At 40.5% G+C, this 18,394-nt stretch overlaps 1 protein-coding gene across 1 annotated transcript; it reads right to left on the reverse strand.

Annotated features, from left to right (window-relative positions):
- Nucleotides 1-2,754: 2,754 nt before the first annotated feature.
- On the reverse strand, nt 2,755-16,408 carry NSUN3 (NOP2/Sun RNA methyltransferase 3). The gene is made up of 7 exons (XM_084226646.1): nt 16,243-16,408; nt 15,457-15,566; nt 14,562-14,612; nt 13,505-13,797; nt 12,073-12,227; nt 11,438-11,559; nt 2,755-3,358 (listed from the first exon to the last, which is right to left on the reverse strand). The coding sequence occupies exons 1-7, from the start codon at nt 16,342-16,344 to the stop codon at nt 3,088-3,090; spliced, it is 1,104 nt and encodes a 367-aa protein (XP_084082772.1). The 5' UTR covers nt 16,345-16,408; the 3' UTR covers nt 2,755-3,087.
- Between the last annotated feature and the right edge of the window lie 1,986 nt (nt 16,409-18,394).

Genomic DNA, 18,394 nt, shown 5'->3' on the forward strand with positions numbered 1-18,394 from the left:
TGGAACAAAGAATCTTATTTATAGCCAATATTGCATAAAGTTACATCAGCTTAGAAGCTCTACTACAGCCAGGCCTGAGTCTCAGATTTTTCTCCCACTCACCAAATAATCTTTTCTGCTTGGAACATCTACCAACACAGTCATTTGTTTGGCAAAAGCAGGCAGATATGCTTGATTTAAATGCTTACAGCTAGGATATTATGCAAATTTAAAGTAATCCTACTGCAGTTTTCACAACTTATGTCCTCAATTCTCCTTCTAAGACAGTCAAATGAAGTGAGGGGGTCCTCCCAGCCCAGTTCCTGTGGCTCTCCCACCACTCTCCCCCAGAGGAACTCTCCCCTCTCTGCTCACAGAGCTTTCCCTGAACAGGCTGCAGCATTGCTGCTCTTCCATGCTAAAAGCCACAGTATCCCACATTTTTTACCCACTGCTGTAGTCCTGATCTTTTCATTTTGCCCCTCCTTCAACCTTCTCTTCCCACATCTTACTGAGACAGCCAAGTTCATTAGTCCCCTGGTCAGCTGCATCAGCCCACACACATTGTGTAATCTGTTTTTCCACTCCACTCCACAGTGGAGAATGCTTTTGACAAGCCATAATTGAACTGTGTCAGATGCCACTGAATAAAGGATAAAATTTGGTAAATACTGAAATTGCCTTTAGGTAAGGCTTTCCAATTTCTTATTGCGCCAACCCCCCTGAAACAGGGAAGTGACTTTTTGAATGTTGGAAAAGAGAATGGCAGAAAAACATGAGAGCAACTGAAATCCAGAGCTCTCTGCAGCCTCTGAGGTGGTGGCACTGGTGTGTGCTACACATACAACTGTGGGCAGTTTCATTAGAGATCACAAAGATTTCTCTGGGACTCCCCAGTCCAACAAAATTGGTCATTTTCCTGCCCTCATCTTGCTTGGGGCTGCAATTTCTTCTCTGATAGAAAGGCTCACTTGTTTTCCACCCCATCTCCGTCAGCATTGCTCAGGAAAGAGGAAGGACATGGAAAGGAATTAAATTACAATTACCTGGCTGAAAAAAAAAGAAAGGTGTAAAAAGGAAAAATGTTGCAGCCTTGTAATGAACAGGAACAAAAGTCAGAAGTATCCAAGAGATACTTGAATGGACAAGAAGCCTTTCAAGAAGTGCCTTTGAGTGGTCGGTCAGTACTTGCCAACATGTGCAAATTTTGCCCCTCACCTCTACAGGCCTGCCTCCATCCTTTCTGCTTTTCCCTTCTCACTCCACATGTGCTCACCAAATTCCTGTCACCAGCCAGAACTGATTAGAACAGAATAAAAGAATAAAAACCAACTCCACAGCACTCTGGAACAGAGTACAAACCGGAATTAATCAAGTACAAACAAAAATAAATATCACTTATTAATCAGTCTTGGTTTTACCTCTCTTGTTGGTACATTCTTAGACTGGTTGGGACTGGAAAGGGACTCCAGGAGATCAGCAAAAGGTTATGCAGAACTCAGAGCAGCTTTTAGACACAGATCTAAAACAGCTCACAGGAATTTGCCCATCTGCTGAGACTGAGTTCAGCTTTCAAGGGTCTCTTTGTTCTTCCTGTGATTACCCAGTCCACGTCCTCCTCAACCATCCAATTCAAGCACATATTTCAATTCCATCCCTGAGCAAGTTACATTCTTGCCTTTCCATTTCAATTTCCACAGGGCAAATGAAACTGATGGGAAACATTTTGCCAAAGGTATGGTTATTTCACCCAGCAGCCTGACATGACTCCAAATCTGGATATTACATTTAATGTTCCTGGGACAGATGCTGTCAGGCCTTTTCACAGTATCCTCTGCATACTCAAACTGCATCCACTTTACAGCCTCTCAAGTTTTCAGAGACACTGCTGACAATTTAACACTGCAGGGCCACCTCAAATATTTTTCATCCCAAAGCAGGGAAAGGATAACTGTGAAAGCTCACACAGCAAAGGGTGAGGTTTTAGAACCTCTGATGTATTTGTTTGCCTCAGCAGAAGGTACAGCAGTGTTCTGAGGGCAAACTGTGATACACACATAAAATATACTAAATGTTTTCAAACTGAAGCAAGGCAGATTTGGATTTGATATTAAAAAGGAATTCTTTACAGTGAGGGCAATGAGACATTGGAACAGGCTGCCCAGAGAAGACGTGGATGCCTCATCCCTGAAGGTGTTTAAGGTTGGATGGGACTTTGCAATCTGGTCTAGTGGAAGGTGTCCCTATCCACAGCAAGGAAGTCGGAACGTGATAAACTTTAAGGTGCCTTCCAACCCAAACCATTCTGTGATTCTGTGAAATTAAAAAATGTACAATGTCACAGATCCCCATTTCCACATGAGCAACTCATCTACCTCTGTTCGTTAAAACAATGTTTTTAAAACCAGTGATTATCACCTTCCATCTGGGAAAGAACCCTCAGGCATGAAAGGGTTCCACTCTGCTTCAAGACAAGCATAGGCTGGAATATATGCACCATTATTTTTTCAATTCATATTTTTGCAAGCTCAAAATAGAAGACTATTAATAAATTAAAAAAAAAAAAAAAGCTGGTGTTGATCTAACTGCTGACCTTTTCATCTGCAAACAAAAGACACCTTTGTTTTTTTTAAGCAAACAACTTAGCAAATATGAAACCTGTTCTGCCAGTGCTTGAAGATGACACTGCACATACAAATCTGTTCTTGCAGAAACGGAGATTTCTAGATGTGTTTAGAGAGAATGCAGGATTTCCATGACTTCAGACCACTGAAAACCATTTATTTAAAAACATACTCTATTAGAATCAAGTTAGTAAATAAAAAAAACCAAAACCAGTGCAAAACTCTACCACATTAAGCCTCCAAATTCTAGAATCCAAATCCCTTTAAAAACATCACCTTGAAAACAATGCAGATTTCCTAAGGGCTTCTCAGAAGCTCACAAGTTCATGCTGGAAGGCACATTCAGTATTTTAAGGTGAATTTCTTGCTTCCTTTTGATCAGGAAACTGCAACACTAAATTCAATTGCCCTGGATGTGTTCACATACACATACTGTATTTAAATCAATATTAATTTATCATACACTGCTCATAACCAACAGGCATCAGCTGGAGGACACTTTCTTTAATTTAGCCACATACATGGGACCCCATGCTCTCCCCTTCTCTGGGAGAACCAGCAGTTCATGCTGCTGCATTCCACTGAGAAAAGTGAATTCCTGGGAAACACCTCTGGCTATCCCACTTATATCCACAGGCATCACATTCCTGCAGGAGCTCAGGATGAGACTGATCACATCACTGTTTTCTGCCCTGGAGAGGGTGCACGTGGAATAGACCAAGGAGCCACCAGGACGCAGGGCTTGAACAGCAGACCTGCATAGAACAGGAAAAAGGGAAAATAATCAACATCACAAGTGACATACTGCTAGTGGGAGAATGTGTAGACTTATAAATCCGGAGATTAAATAAATGTGACCAAAATAACATTAAAAAATGTCTTAAGTTCAGGAAACCACCCACAACACAATTTTGCTTTTCATTTATTATTGTATTCTCAGTTAGCTGAAGGTATTTTTTTACACCACAGTGACAAGTAGAAAGCAGCTTCCATTCAGAATATACATCAAGCATCTCTGTGCTCAGCACTGCAGTGAAAATGCTGCAATTGCACACAGAATGGGTTACCCCACATCAAAAGGGCCTGTTAGACACTTGGCAAGATGCTTGTGTGAACCTGCAGTAACAGCCTGAATTAATGACTGGGCTGTAATTTTAGAAACATTCCTGCTAATTCTGCAACTTATTTAGCAGGTAAGAGGATCTGGGGGTGTCACTGAGGCCTTAAAAACCTCATTTTTTTAGGATCATATATTTATGTGCCCTTCAATTATTAACCTGTTGACAAATTTTGACTAAACAAAGGTAAAATAGTGGCTTAAACTCTGAAAACTTCACAACTACTGTTGTGTGGAGGGAACAGAGGCTCTTTACCACTGAAAGTGAATTTAAATAAACTGCTTATTTCCCACTACAAGATCTGCCAAGTCCTTACTCAGACACATGAAATACAACATATGAGTATAGAAATGAGATATGCAAGTTGTATTCACCTACTCCAAATCAAAAGAGTAAGGAGAAAACTCAAAAATCTTGCACCACAGAAGTATTCCTCAAACGTGGTACCACCACGTTTCTAAAAGGAAGCTACACAAAAGGTTCATTTGCTATTAAAACACTGTCTGAAGATAAATCCCATTAAATCATACATTTTTGAGCCATTTTTGGCTCAAAGACTGAACTCAAAGCTGGTTACAAACAGATACTATAGGAAAATACCACATTATATACAACTGTTCCCTAAATAAGATTTCTTTTATTTAATACCAAGAAAACCAGAACAAGTGAATGGTGTAAATGACTGAATAATCAGAGACGAAACTGTGCCCACACCCCAGGGGAAAAAATATCCTGGGACAAATAAAAAGAAGAAAAGAAACAACCATCTCCTCAAACTAGATGAGGTGAGCAGCCCCCAGATGCAGAAAGTCTGATTCCAAGTCTAGATAAACGAAGACAATGCCAATGCCATGGAAATAGCAATTCCTCCAGAAACAAGCTGAGGACTTCCCAAGGGTGACAGCTGATGAAAAACAGTTGAGAAAGGAAAGAAGAAAATACAAGAGGGGGAAGAGATAATCCCTTTTAACAGAATTGAAACTTTTTGGGAAAATAATCAATAAATAAAAGTTTCAGCACAAGGAAGATCAAAGCTGATCACAGCTTTCAAAGCTGCTCTGAAAGTCCTGTCCAAAATAATATGGGAACACCCAAGATACTGCTCCAGACAACGATAAGACCAGGTGAAAACTCCTGAGAATTATACCAAACATAGTTCTCTTGGGAGCACAGACATAGCCTAGCTCAATTCTTTTATGAGTCTTGATTATGATAATCAGTGAGCGAAGTATATATTAATAACCACAGTGCACCCACATATATGGACTTAACTGCTAAATTCAAGCAAAGCAGGGATGTGCAACCTTGCCTTCTCATGGATACCAAACCAGCAAGAGAGCCTGATGCACTATCTCTTGGCCTCACTCCCATTTGGGGAAATTAAAAATCACTTATCCCCCCCATATATTGGATTTTGCTTTTTATCTTTCACATTAGAACTCAAAGAGAACAGAGCTGAAGTCTAAATGGGCTCTCATGAAGTCGAGCTGATCTTCAGATTTTTATCAGAATCCACCCACATAACTCATTTTTGACAGACTTTCCCCTGCCAGCTACACCTTTTCCATGCATGCATGCCCTGAGGGCAGCCAGTAAGCTTGGGAACATTTCAATGTGACAATTGAGATGCACTTTTAGCAAACCTGAGAATTTTACTCAGAGAAGCAGATAATGGCAACAACTTTCCTTTCTCTAAGACAACGTTTAGACAAGAGAGAAAATTCTTTTACCATGTAAAAGTGGGAAAGGTAAAAGATAAAAAAGTAGATGTAGCTACAGGTTACAAGGTTAAAATCCTGGACACTTGCTAAATGTCCTTCTCTTCCCTTATGGAAAGCAAGAACCCATCAAGACATTTTCAAGGGCACCATGCTCCTCCAGTTGAGTCCATCAGAGGAAAGAGCAGCACAGGCTCTGAAAGGAAACTTGAAAATCTCACCTCAAAACCCTCATGTATCTAAACCTCAACTTGTGAATCTTCACTAGCCCATGACCCAAAAAGGTCAGCCTGCTCAGCGCAGCTCTCTTTATTTTCAACTTACAGCAGGAATTAAAATATCTGAGGAGAATTACTTCAGGCAGCAAGGTTAATCAATGTATCTATCCATCTTGTCAAGTGCAGCAACAGTTGTTTCAGAGCCTGTGCTCAAAGTCAATGCCCCCAGCTCTGATTAAGCCGTGCCTGGCTTCTGATAAACCTGCAGGGAGCTGCAAAATTCCAAGTGAGGAAGTGCTGGGCTCAAAGTCACACGGGGTGACACTGAGCTGGGGCAGCAGAGCCACAGACTTTGGTCCTCTCCTCCATCAGCAGCACAGAGAATTCATTCAGGACAGGATTTGATCATCAGGGAATTTGTTCAAATATATTTAACCAACTTCCTCTCTAACCACTGGAGGGAAACAAGCACATCCAAGGGCTAGGCTGCAGGTGAAGCACAACTTAGTCCTACTGTAACTCCACCATGCAGGAATTAAGATTTCTCTTTCATTGGGAACCTTAATTATCCACTCTCAGCTGAAGGAATTCAGCGTCTGTAACTTTGTGGCTCCCAAAAGTCAAATCTAGAATGATTAAGATGCCAAAATATTTTTTCACCTTCCTCTTATTATGATGTTAAAAAAACCCCAAATTATTTATAAGTAGTTAATCTGCAGTTCTTTTTCTCTTGGCGGCACACATTACATTTGTTTATTAAAGAACTAAAACTTTCAGCTGATATAAACATCTAGTTAATATCCTAATTCTATTTCAGATACATATATTTCCTGTAATGAATTTTACAAGCTTACAGGCACTACTACTGCAAAGTTTCATACTTCACATGAAGAAACCTCAGAACACACATTAAGAGCCTGGGAAAATTTTTCTGGAGCCTTTGTCCGTCTGTCTCATTCCCCAAGTTCTGTAAAACAAATTAACACACGTAGATTGCTCCCCTCAAAATGAGACTTTACAGCACTAACAAAAAACAAGTAAAAATAATTGTATATTTATATTTTTATAGCGTGTGTCTCTTGGTACAGATTCATATTGTACTATGGAAGTCAGAGGTAAAACAGATGCAGTAATCTATCCTAACTCCCTGTATTACAAGAGTACCAAAAAGACTTTGGAAAGAATATATTATTTAGCTCTCTTTTTTTTTTTTTTTTTTTTTTTATTTCTCAAGATTTACTAAAATAGGGAAAACAAAACAGCATTATTGTTTAATATCTCAGGGGGAAAAAACATTATCATGCTAAAGCCACATGATAAACCCAAAAAACTCTTCCATGCAACTAATACATAGTTAGCCAGGACTTAAAAAGGATTTTTCCCACTGGCAGAGAAAAGTCTCAGTGCCTCAAATATCCTTTCAAAATTGGGCAGACACAAAAATACATATTTCACACTATAGGCAGCACCTGCATATCCAGCCTATCCTCTGGCACGTGGGTTTATGCTGCATGCCATGGGAAGGGGCAGCATTAACTATGTTAATAATTCAACCATTTGCTGTATTAAAGGGAAAAGATGACACAATTTTAGGGCAATTTTAAACTAACACAACACTTCAACAGTGCCATCTTTTGGCAACTACTATGTACTTCTGCTCAATAAGCAAGATAATTCTCATCACAATAAAAAATGCCAATTCTATTATTTTTATTGACTTAAAATATCCACGTTACCTTTTACCTCTCACAAGAGACCAGATACTTTGTGGCAATATGACCTGCATGTTAAAGGTTTTGCTTTTATTTCTTTGAACCTGGATAAAATAATAAAGAAAATCCTTCAGTGTCAAAATACCAATTTTTTTAATACTTTGTGATGGGCAGTGACAGTAGTTCAAGCGCTCCCTCTGCTCCTCTCTAAGTAAACTTTGCTCCTGTGGAGAAACATTGCAGCTTAGAATAGCAGGAGAATCATGAAAATGATCTTTCTCCTTTAATGCATGGTGATTCTGGAATATTCATCCTGTTAAAACAGGGATATGAGACAGCCCAGGAGGGAGAATGAAGGACCTTTGAAGCCCACTAAAGAGAACTTTAGTGGTTATCCTCACAGCTCGTAAAACACACAGAGAAAGGACTGAAGGTGGAATTGATGCAAAATTTGTGCCTGAATTCAAATATGTGATCCCAAAAGGTTGCTGAGTAGCTTATTTTTCATTCACTTATTTATATATTCAATAAACCTGGCTTTGCAACATATCCTAAGGGACTTGATCCATAAGTTATTCACAGGGTACCTCCACACTTAAAATCAAAACCCAATTATTTTAAGATAAAACATGATGGAACACCTCATGGAATACCTGGAGCTACAGCAGGGGCCACAGCATTCACTCTTTGTGAAGAAATTCCAAGCAACCATGTAAATTACCTCCAACAACCCAATCAAAAGTGTTTTGGGGAATGGCACAGCACAAACACACACAAAGTATTAATCTTCTGTAGGACAGAAAGTGGCTAAAGAATTCTATCATCCACACAACCCACAGCAGATTTGCTGGTCCAACAGCTGGAATTCTCAAAAATTCCCAGTGGACCTAATTGAGAAGATGGTTTTGGACAATAAAAGCATTAACTGGGCAGCTACAGAGGAGCAGAAGGAAAAATTCCAGGGGAAAGAGCTGAAGATGTGATGAAGCAATTCCCAGCACAATTTACTTCACACAGCAGAAATGGTGACATATGCTAAATATATGACAGTATATTTATAAACACAATTTTTGCATTCATGCTATAACCACAAAAAAGCCCAGCTAAGAACACACAATTTCTCTCCTGTGGAAAACTCCACAATTCAGTAAGAATACAGAGCTGTTTAATTACTCAGAGATGCTGTGCATATAAGAGTTCCAGCAGTCTGAATGCCTTTGCTGAGTTTTCTGAATTGTATTCTGTTGGATTTCTTTTCTGCTGAGCCCTAACACAAGTTCCTTTCAGCTGCAGAAACCAGTCTAAGAATAATTACAACATCCATAACAGTTTAACCACTATGTAATTGGGCATTCAAGCCTAGCCCAAAATTTAATTTCTCTCTGAGAACTGATAACATTGTTAAATTTGCTTTTGGGAACCACTGTATTTTGTGTTAGCATTTAGCATCAGGAAGCGAATATTTCTTTTTTTTTTTAACTTTGCAATTTGTTTTCTGCACGAACACTCCAAATGCCAACAAGATTTGCAGTGTGTTCTTGGATTAGAGCACTCAGCAGGGATGCTTTGTTTTGGGTATGAACAATCATTACAATCTCAATTTCCTTCAAATCAGTGGTGCCCTCATTGCTTAGAACATTTGCTGTTCAGCATTTATATCACTTATTTACATTTCAGATTTTATGCAGGCTGCAGGAAGAAAATGGTTCCATCAGCTTCTTCCAGACCTTCTGAAGCCTCCATGTACTTAATTAATTACATCATATTGCAAGCCCTAGTTTTCCTTCCTTAACTTCCCTCTTTGATGACCCAGCTTCCTCAGGAACAGATTCATAAGAACAAATTAGAGGTAAAGCATTTACTTTATTAAGAAGGAGGGAATCTCAAATTTTAGGCTGCTGCTCGACAGAATTAAAAATAGAACTCCACTTTGCATTTCATTCTTCTCATTTTTATGCTACATTTAATCCACCTGGTAAACTAAAATAATGCTGGGTACCTCTAGCTTCACTTTCAAATCACAGGCTGGTTGAGGCTGGAAGAGACCTCATGATCATCTACTTCCAGTCCAATCCCCAAACTATCCCAAATTGCTCCAAGCCCTGTCCAACCTGGCCTTGGGCACTGCCAGGGATCCAGGGGCAGCCACAGCTTCTCTGGGCACCCTGTGCCAGGGCCTCACCACCTTCACAGGGAAGAATTTTTTCCTACTGTCCCATCTAAACCTACTCCCTCTCAGTTTGAAGCCATTCCACCTGTCCTGTCACTCCATGCACTTATAATGTATTTCTTACATTACTCTCAATAAAACTGCTGGGATTCAGCCTTACACTTGTTTTTGGTTACAGATACAGGAACCAAGGTCAGGAACACCTGGGAGCATCAAGCACCAGGTAACCTGAATCAATGAACCAGAGAGAGCCCTGCAGGAGCTGGCTCATCTAAAAAGCAGTATAGCTTTTCTTCTTTTACAGTAATATTCAAGGAGGCTCAGCCCTCCTGAATATTACTGGAAGCACTGGAGAAGGGATTCAAACTCAACCTTTTATTTATAATTATGCACTCTAGTCATTAAACAGAGGCTTGAATAGGGAAGCATTCCAGAATTTTAGTTCTAATGCACTTGTCACAAACCCATTCAGCCTTTTGTGATCTTGCATTATCATTTCCTTTTTCCCCTTTCACATGGGATCTGAGACGTCTCTAGAACTGGGAATTCATTCTAAAGTGATCAAGTAAATAGAATAATAACCAGCCAGTGGACAGCTATCCTTTAAATATTTTACCCAATAACCCAAATAACCCAATCAATAACCTTTATATCCTTTACCAATTACCCTTTTATCCAATAACCCTTATAAACTCTAACTCTTCAAAGTAACCATCCTTTTACTACCATTTATATAGCAAAGGTATTTTACTAATTTATATAGCAAAGGTATTTTGTCTTTACAAATTCTTATTACTGTTGCTAAAGTAAAGAACATTTCCAACAGAAAGTTCTCTCTCTATTTAGGAATAATTCAATTAAATCTGATTTGGGCTGATGGGAATGTATTTTTTATTTTAAAAAAACCAAGGTTTCTGCTGTCATGAGTTCTCCAGGATTACAATGTAGAATGATTTATGCAAATTCTCAAAATTTCTCTGCATGATGTATGCTTCCTTTTGCTACAGGTTCACAAATTGGATTTTCCATGTCAGATATTGAGAAGGGAAAACTGGAACAGGTCACTGTTTTAAATGTGATTGATTTCTTCAAAGGAAATGGATGACATGATGCATTACTGCAATAAGATCCTCATATTTCTGTTATAAATCACAGGCTTCTGCCAGGCCTTTTTCAACTGAAGTCTTGCTAAACTATCTTGAACTGCAATGGGAACTTTCCATAAAAATTTTCCTTTTTTAAAAAAAATATGTTATTTTTCCCTCAATTTGCTTTGACAGATGGACAGGCATGACTGTTACTCCACAAATAACATTCAAGGTTTTATTTTAGAAGGTTTTATTGAAAAGTCACTCTTTTTTTTCCCCCATGAGAAAAACTGTGCAGTTTGAAATCCTTTACAAATATCAGCCCATAGCTGGTAGCATTAAAATGTGTAATACACAACAGCCTGGCTTTGGACTACTGGGGGCATGTTCTCAAAAACGAACAATCCTCTCTTTCCCCCACCAAACCTCTCATTCTTTTACTTTTTTACCCTGCCAGTTAGGACTGGGAGCCTTTCTGTGCTATAAACAATCAATATGGAATATAGCTAAACCCATTTTAGCTGTGCCCACCTAAAATATTTTGATTTTACACCAGGCTGTTGTGAGTCATCTGCAAATGGACACTCCTGTGAGTGAGTTAAAGAGGACCAAGGCCTCACTGCTGGTATCACCCACAGATATTTCCACATCCTCATTATCTCAGACCCACTGGTTATTCTAAACAGCATCCCAACCACATATTCCTGACATCATTTCCAGAGAAGGAATGCTGGGTTGGTTTATTAAATCTTGCTTCCATGTAATGTTTATTAATTACAGGAAGTTCCTTTAACTTTTTGCACTTCTCACCTTAGAAGCTGGAATTGCAGGGAGGACAACTCCTTCCTTTGCATGAGCCTGAGCACAGCTTGCTGAGGGTCAGCAGAGAAAAGCCAACTTCTGTCATTTGAACAAGGAGCATCGACCAGGACCTAAACAATTAATAACATTAAAATTTTAAAAAATCTCAACAAAGATGGCCACTTGAACACAATGTGCCAAAATATATTCAGTTTTCTTTTGCACATATTAAGAAAATTTTATTTTCCATTTTGGGGGTGAAATGATCCCATTGCTAGTCTTAAATGTTCTTAAAGGGTTAGCAGTTGGGGAGATAAAAAATTAGCGCTCTGAATGTAACAGAGGAGAACACCTCCCTCTTGTTCTCCTCCCCTTCCTAATTACACATCATGCAAAGATTACAGATACAAGGTCTTCAGAATTCACTCCTAGCATCATCCAACACAAGAAAAAATGCACAACAAGCTTCATGAAGTGTTTCCTGAGGCTCTACAAATCCTGTACATTACTTTATTCCCCTTGATAGGTCAGTTATTGTTGTGTGGGGACCAGAAAAAAAATTTAAAAAAGAACATGAAACAGACGGCAGCCGAGGAAGAAGAAGAATCAGAAAAAGAAATATAATTTGCCAATAATAATGTTACCTTGTCATAAAATTCAGGCTGAAGATCACCAATCTGTCTACCATCCAGTTTAGAGACTGTTATCAAGTTAATGAAAGGATCTGGGATGAAGGATTCTATTGTCTGCTCCAACCATCTTGATCTCAAATCATCATATTCATTACAGTGAAAATGACCTTAGAAAATTAAGGAAAAAACAAACAAACAAAGAGAAGTAAACACCCAAAGATAAGTCTCTATGTATTTTTTTCTGTTTCGTTTTCACAAAAACAAGGAGTTAGACCCATTTTGGAAGTTCTACTGCATTGCCATGACTACCATGGAGTTTACACCTTATGTGCCTGTGTTACTGCACTTTTTAGAATACTACTGAATTTTTATAAACCTAAATAAATTTAAACATGCTCCTACAGAGCAAACCCCAAATATTTACTAGCAAATCCTTCTGTAGCAAGAGCACAGTAAAACCAACTTTAATCATGACCCATACCAAGAGTGAGCGCCTTCCTGGGCTCCTTGAGCCACTACCTACATGAAGATCATGCCCCATATTATTAAACTGCCTTTTAAAAAAATAAAACATTAAATTTTTTTCTATCTTAAGGTGTATCTTAGCATTCACTGAGGTATATTAAGAATCAAATTCTTCACATCTCCCATTCAGCAACAGTTTGGTCTCTTCAGAAGCAGACAGAGGGTAAATTGTTGATTTTATTTTCTCTAAACCTTCTGAAAGGACAATTCCTATTTAATTTACTTCATTAGCATCACCTCATTCCTCTAGAAGAGGTAGGGAAATCAATTGTAATCAGCTGGTGCAGGTGGCTATAGTAATGGTTTCACCAGCAGGAGCACAAGGTGCTGTGAACAGTTTGAAACAATTATTATCCAAGCCAGCAAATAAACCGGGAAACAGCAATCCCAGCTTGCTTTAACTCCTTGGCCCAAGCTGCTGCTTGCTGCTGCCTTCTGAACACTCTGATCATCTCAGAATCCTCCTCCAACCAATTCCTTACCATAAACCTTCTCCCTTAGCCCAGATCTTGCACATTTCAAGACTGCATCTTGCATAATTTCTTAAGCTCTGCTTTGCATCAGCACACTTAAATTTACCTGTAGTATTTGAACAGTATTGACAAAAGAGGCAACAGAGTAGAAGGAAAAAAAAAGGAAAAAGGACAGGAATAAGGTTGCAGATTACTTACATCCCTGTGCCAACAAATTGATATGGCTTAAAGTAACTTCTGAAGAAGTAATAGTTGAGAAAAAAATCCACAGAGCTACTCTACTTTTGCCTGTCACTCTGCAGTAACCTACCCTAAAGCAAGGACTGCATTTTTAATCCTCTTTTAGGCAAACAGATTTCATAAAATCCTTACTGAACAGCACAGAGCTAGGTGGAATACAAACTGTTGTTTGTGTTTTTCCCTCCACCAGCACCTGGCTCCATTACCTGGACAGGCACACTGCAGGATAGCTACAGATTTGCCCCCTGGTGCAGCACAGAGATCCAGAACATCTTCCCCATCCTTCACCTCCAAGGCCAGCACTGGCAGCAGCGAGGCAGCATTCAGCAGGTAATACTCCTTCAGCCTGCCAGGCTGGTGTTTCTGTGCAGGGAATCTCCCAGGAGCTGTCCTGGTGTAACACCTGAAGGCTGCAGGGAGGTAGGGCAGGGCTGCTGGGAAGGCAGGATGGTATCCCTGCTCAGCAAGGCTGCTCTCCAGGCCAGGGCTCTGGCTGAACCTGTGAAAAATGACCAGATAATATTGGCTTTCACTTTTATGTATTAGCTTATGCATGTTGCTAGTGATTAGTTAGTTATTAGTATAAGTATTTAGAAACAGCATCAAATATTGCTCTTTTTAGCTGCTTTTAATATAATAAAATCTATCAGCTTAAGTATCCACTGTGTTGTTCATAGGAATAGTAGTGTAATGAATATAATATCTATATATCACTTATGGAAATAATAGTGTGATTAATATATTGTATTATAGACCTCAGCAAAACATAACATGTGAAAAAGGCTTTTGTGTAACTAGAACAGTGCAAGGCTATCCACTGACCAACCTGTCCAAGTGATAAGATAACCCTGACACAAACCAGAGTACCAGAGGACAATTAGAGATACCATGTTAAATTTAAGGAGGACATACAAAACCCTTATCAGAGGATGTGAAACAGCAGGATGGAAACACAAGAAGAAATAAAAGATATTGACCTGACACCCAGGATGTCATACAGATAGGCCAGTGTGTGAAGAAGTCTAACAAAGGAGTTCCCAAAACATCAGAAAGTTAGCAAGAATGTTTGAATAATATATGAAACATACAAATATGCATGTACCTCAGCAGTGTAACAGTATAAAGATAACACTGTTTGTACACACAGAAGTATTCTCTGGCTGTTGGCCAGGAGCACGCCAGAGCTAGAAATATTGTCCTTCTTTGTCCTATTATTATTAAACTCTAAAAAATTCTACAAACTGAATTGTGTTTTTCACAAACCTGTTCAGCAGCACAGCGTGCTGCCAGCACCACGGCGAGGTCAGCACGTCTCTAGGGTGAAAAAAGGAAAAGCCATTCAATAACCCATCAAATAAAACAGTGTAGGAAGCCTTTACATACAATCTCACTATTGGATAATTCTGGTGTAATCAGGAATTCATCACTTTGAGGGTGAAATTAATCATTCTGCTTAGAAAAGTACGCAGGAAAATAATTTTAATAGGAAATCAAGCCACTGTTTTTTTCCAATTACTGCATTTAAAACACCAATTTCTTCTGAAACAAGACATTCTCCATTTTTTTTATTTTATGTAGGAGATATAAATAAGCATAATGGTTTTCCTGACTATCAAGTACTTCCCTGGGAATAAAGAATAACTGTATTATTAGCTGTAAACAACAAAAATAATCACATACACATTGGCTTTACAATGCTCATTCCAGCCCACATTAAAATGCCGTTTTTATAAGTTTTCTTTTTTACATTTTGTGTTCTGCAAACACTAGGCCAGTAAAACTTAAATCAATGGCTATTTTTGGAAGACAGCAGTGGTATGTGATAGAAACATGCTTGTTTGCATTTCGGTTTGCACTTTCTTACACGGATTTCCCCCCTTTCTGCTTGAATTCCTATTAGTAATTTTTCATTTAATCTCAAAAAAAAATATTCCTCAGGAGTATTCACTGCCTAAAGCAGAAAAACACATTGATCCAATCGAAGAGCTTTTAAGTTGACTCAATTAAACTAATGCTATGCATCGATACGTTTTGTTTTTTAATAATGAAGTTCTTCAGCAGCTGTGTGATCAAGACCCAAATTTAGTGACAGCCTGTGCCACACATGTCATTATTAATTAGATTCCGTATGTCTCCCCTTCTTTCTATCTCTACAAACCTGACGCTGCTCCATGCATCTCCCAGTTCTGCCGTGTACTGCTTCTCGAAGTGATCCAGAACCACCTGGCAGATCTGTTTCTGGAGCTTTCCTTTTGCCTTCTTTTCCAGCTTCAGAGAAAGCAAGAAAAAAGAAAAGTAGTAAAGCCAAATTAAACCCTCTCTAGTTCTCACTAAAATGAATAAAAAGCATCTTACTAATTACATCAATTTATCAGTTATACTGGAATGCTCAAATATTACAGCACATCTTTATATGATCAAGATGTAATAGACATTTCAGAGAGCAGAGGAGTTAAGCTACAGCACACTCTTCCTCCCTGCTTGGCTGGTTAATAAATACTCTCCATTTCCACTGTGCTGATAATCCAGTGCTTCTTGGCACTCTGATGGAAATTAACCTAAGAAAGGAAGGGAAAGAGCTTTTGGTTTCTAAGCAAACCCCGAGGGCAAACGCTGAATTTCCCTCCTTCGGGGCACCCAGCTCCCGTCCCGTCCCACGGCGCTCCTTCCAAGCACAGCACCGGGAGGGAGCTCGGGCACCAGGCCGGCCGGGAACGCTCTGTCAGTGCTGGAGCAGCTGCCGGCCGTGGGTGCAGAACCCCGGGGCACACTCGGTGGTGCGCAGGAAGGACACGGGCAGCGCCATCGGGACGGGCCGGCTCTCTCCCATCTATTTCCTCGCACGGCCCGCGCAGGAAGCAGCTGGGGCGCTCCCGCCGCGCTTCCGGCCCCGGCTCTCCCGGCCCCGGCCCCAACCCCGGCCCCGGCTCCGGCCCCTTCTCACCTGCCCCGGGTCCTGCCCGGCCGGCCGGCCCAGCCCGGCCGCCCGGCCCAGCCCCAGCGCGGCCCCAGCGCGGCGGGCGAGCGGCAGCGCCGGGCCCCGCATGGCCCCAGCTCAGCTGCCCGGGGCGGGGCGGCCGCGGCCCGGCCCCCGCGCTCGGTGCCGCCGCTGCCGGGTGCACGGCTGGGAATCGCAGCTCTCCACAGCTCCGCGGAACGTAGAGGGCAGGAACGAACCTGAAAGATCAGCTGCTCCCAGGCCCTCGGCCAGGGGTGCAGACACAGCCCCCTGGAGGATGTTGAAGTCCACATCGAGCCTGGCTTTGAACGCTGCCACGATTGAGGCATCCTACAACTTCCCTGGGCAGCTCGTCCCCGTGTGTCACTACTGTCACAGTAAAACAAACAAACAAACAAACAAAAGGCAAACCAAAAAAACCCCCAAACTTCCTCATTTTTTGCTGCCTTTTTTTTCTTTATTTTTCTTTACTGTGGGAGCCTTACTTGCCATCGCAACTCCTCTGCCTCATCATTAGGCAAACCAGGATTAGACAGCACCTGGGCTCTCACTTCATCAATTTACAAAAGTAATCCCCATTCCAGTGCCTGCAGGAGGGTCTGATGGCATCCACACCCCCCCAAATGTCAGGTCTCTGCTTGTGCTTCACCAGATCTTTTTTCCCATCTGGCCCCGGCTTTGGAAGTGCTACTCAGCTCATCTGAACCACAGCAGAGATCAGCTCCAGTTTAACCTGCTGCTACTGCCATGAAAAACTGCTGGAGGCTTGAGAATTAATTATTCACAGAAATTTCTGTCACACACTTTCAGATCAAACATTCTCTGGGGACAGGAATCAGGAGGACCACTGCACACCAGTTCAGCTGTCACTCGTTTAGCAGCACTAAAATTGGAGGCTGCTCTCATCTGATCCCTTTGTCTGGACAACTCGAGACCTGCAAACTGCTCCTCCAAGGAAGGGCATCCTGCAATCACTGTCCTAGCAAAACAAAACAAATCCCCACAAACCCTTTCGTGCGCATTTGCCAACTCTCTAAGATCAAGCCCTGTGGAAGCAGCAAACTTGTTTAAGAGTGGTTTTAATTAAAGCTTCTGCAGGCTGAACCCAGCCTCTGAAACCCAGACTGGAAAGGGGTGCAAAGGTAAAGGCTGGAGTGCTGTTGTATGGATAAATATTTGAGTTTCAGGCACCAGCTAATGAAGACTAAGCGTTTTTGCTCACCTCATTCAGATTAGCTTGAAAGCTGATTTAAAATGCTTCTATCAGGGTTGTGACAAAGGGCCTGGAGGGAAAACAGAGACCTCTTACATATCAAACGTGAAGGAAACCTGAAAGGCTTTTTGATAAGTGAGTTTTACCAACAGACACAGAACAAAACTGGTATAAAGAGTAGTTCTCTGTGGTTGTAATTCAGCCAAGGCCAGTACCATACCAGAAAATGTACACAAGAACTAAATTTTACTGTAACAGTACAACAAAAAAGTCTGCTGAATGAGTCACCTTCCCCTAAGTCTATGGCTATATTCCACTATATGACAGACAGTGCCATGTGTCTAACACTAGACTTCCGCCAAAGAAGGGACTCCAGTTCATCAGCACCACCACCATCACAGCCAAACTGCAAACAGCAAAAATGCATCTTGTATCTCTCTTATGTGCTACTGCAGATAAACCTACCTCAACTTACATTTATGACAGGCTCCATTAGTTATTCCATTTACAAATGAAATACTGGTGGGTATGTTCTATTCAAAATAATAAAGTATTTCTAATTGAAATGAATCCCAGGAGCCAAGAAGCTAACATGATGGCAAAGTTATTGGGCAAGCATCCTGAAGTTACAGTACTAAACTTCCCATTAAAATACTGGAATGTATTACTGAAAAAAATACTGCTTGAATCTTATTTAAAGGGGAAAAAAAGAATCAATGTTGTTTACCTTGTTACGGTCCATCAGTCCTTTCCAATCTCACACCAGAGACCTAATGGATACCAAATATGTCTATTTTTAATAATTTTGATTTTAAAACCTTTAAATCTATGAGTAAGGTCTTTCTGTGGATTCTAGGATGTAACTAAAAGGGAAAACAACAGAACAACTTGAAGCACTGAGTCTCTCACATCAATTCAGTATAT

The sequence above is a fragment of the Fringilla coelebs genome (assembly GCF_963513975.1).
Source record: "Fringilla coelebs genome assembly, chromosome: 2".
In the NCBI taxonomy this organism is placed as follows: domain Eukaryota; kingdom Metazoa; phylum Chordata; class Aves; order Passeriformes; family Fringillidae; genus Fringilla; species Fringilla coelebs.

Coding starts and splice junctions, on each gene's coding strand:
- NSUN3 (XM_084226646.1), bottom strand. CDS start 16,344: ATGCGGGGCCCGGCGCTGCCGCTCGCCCGCCGCGCTGGGGCCGCGCTG. Junction 15,567..16,242: donor CCGGGCAGGACCCGGGGCAG/GTGAGAAGGGGC, acceptor CTTTCTCTGAAG/CTGGAAAAGAAGGCAAAAGG. Junction 12,228..13,504: donor CCTGCAGTGTGCCTGTCCAG/GTAATGGAGCCA, acceptor TAATTTTCTAAG/GTCATTTTCACTGTAATGAA.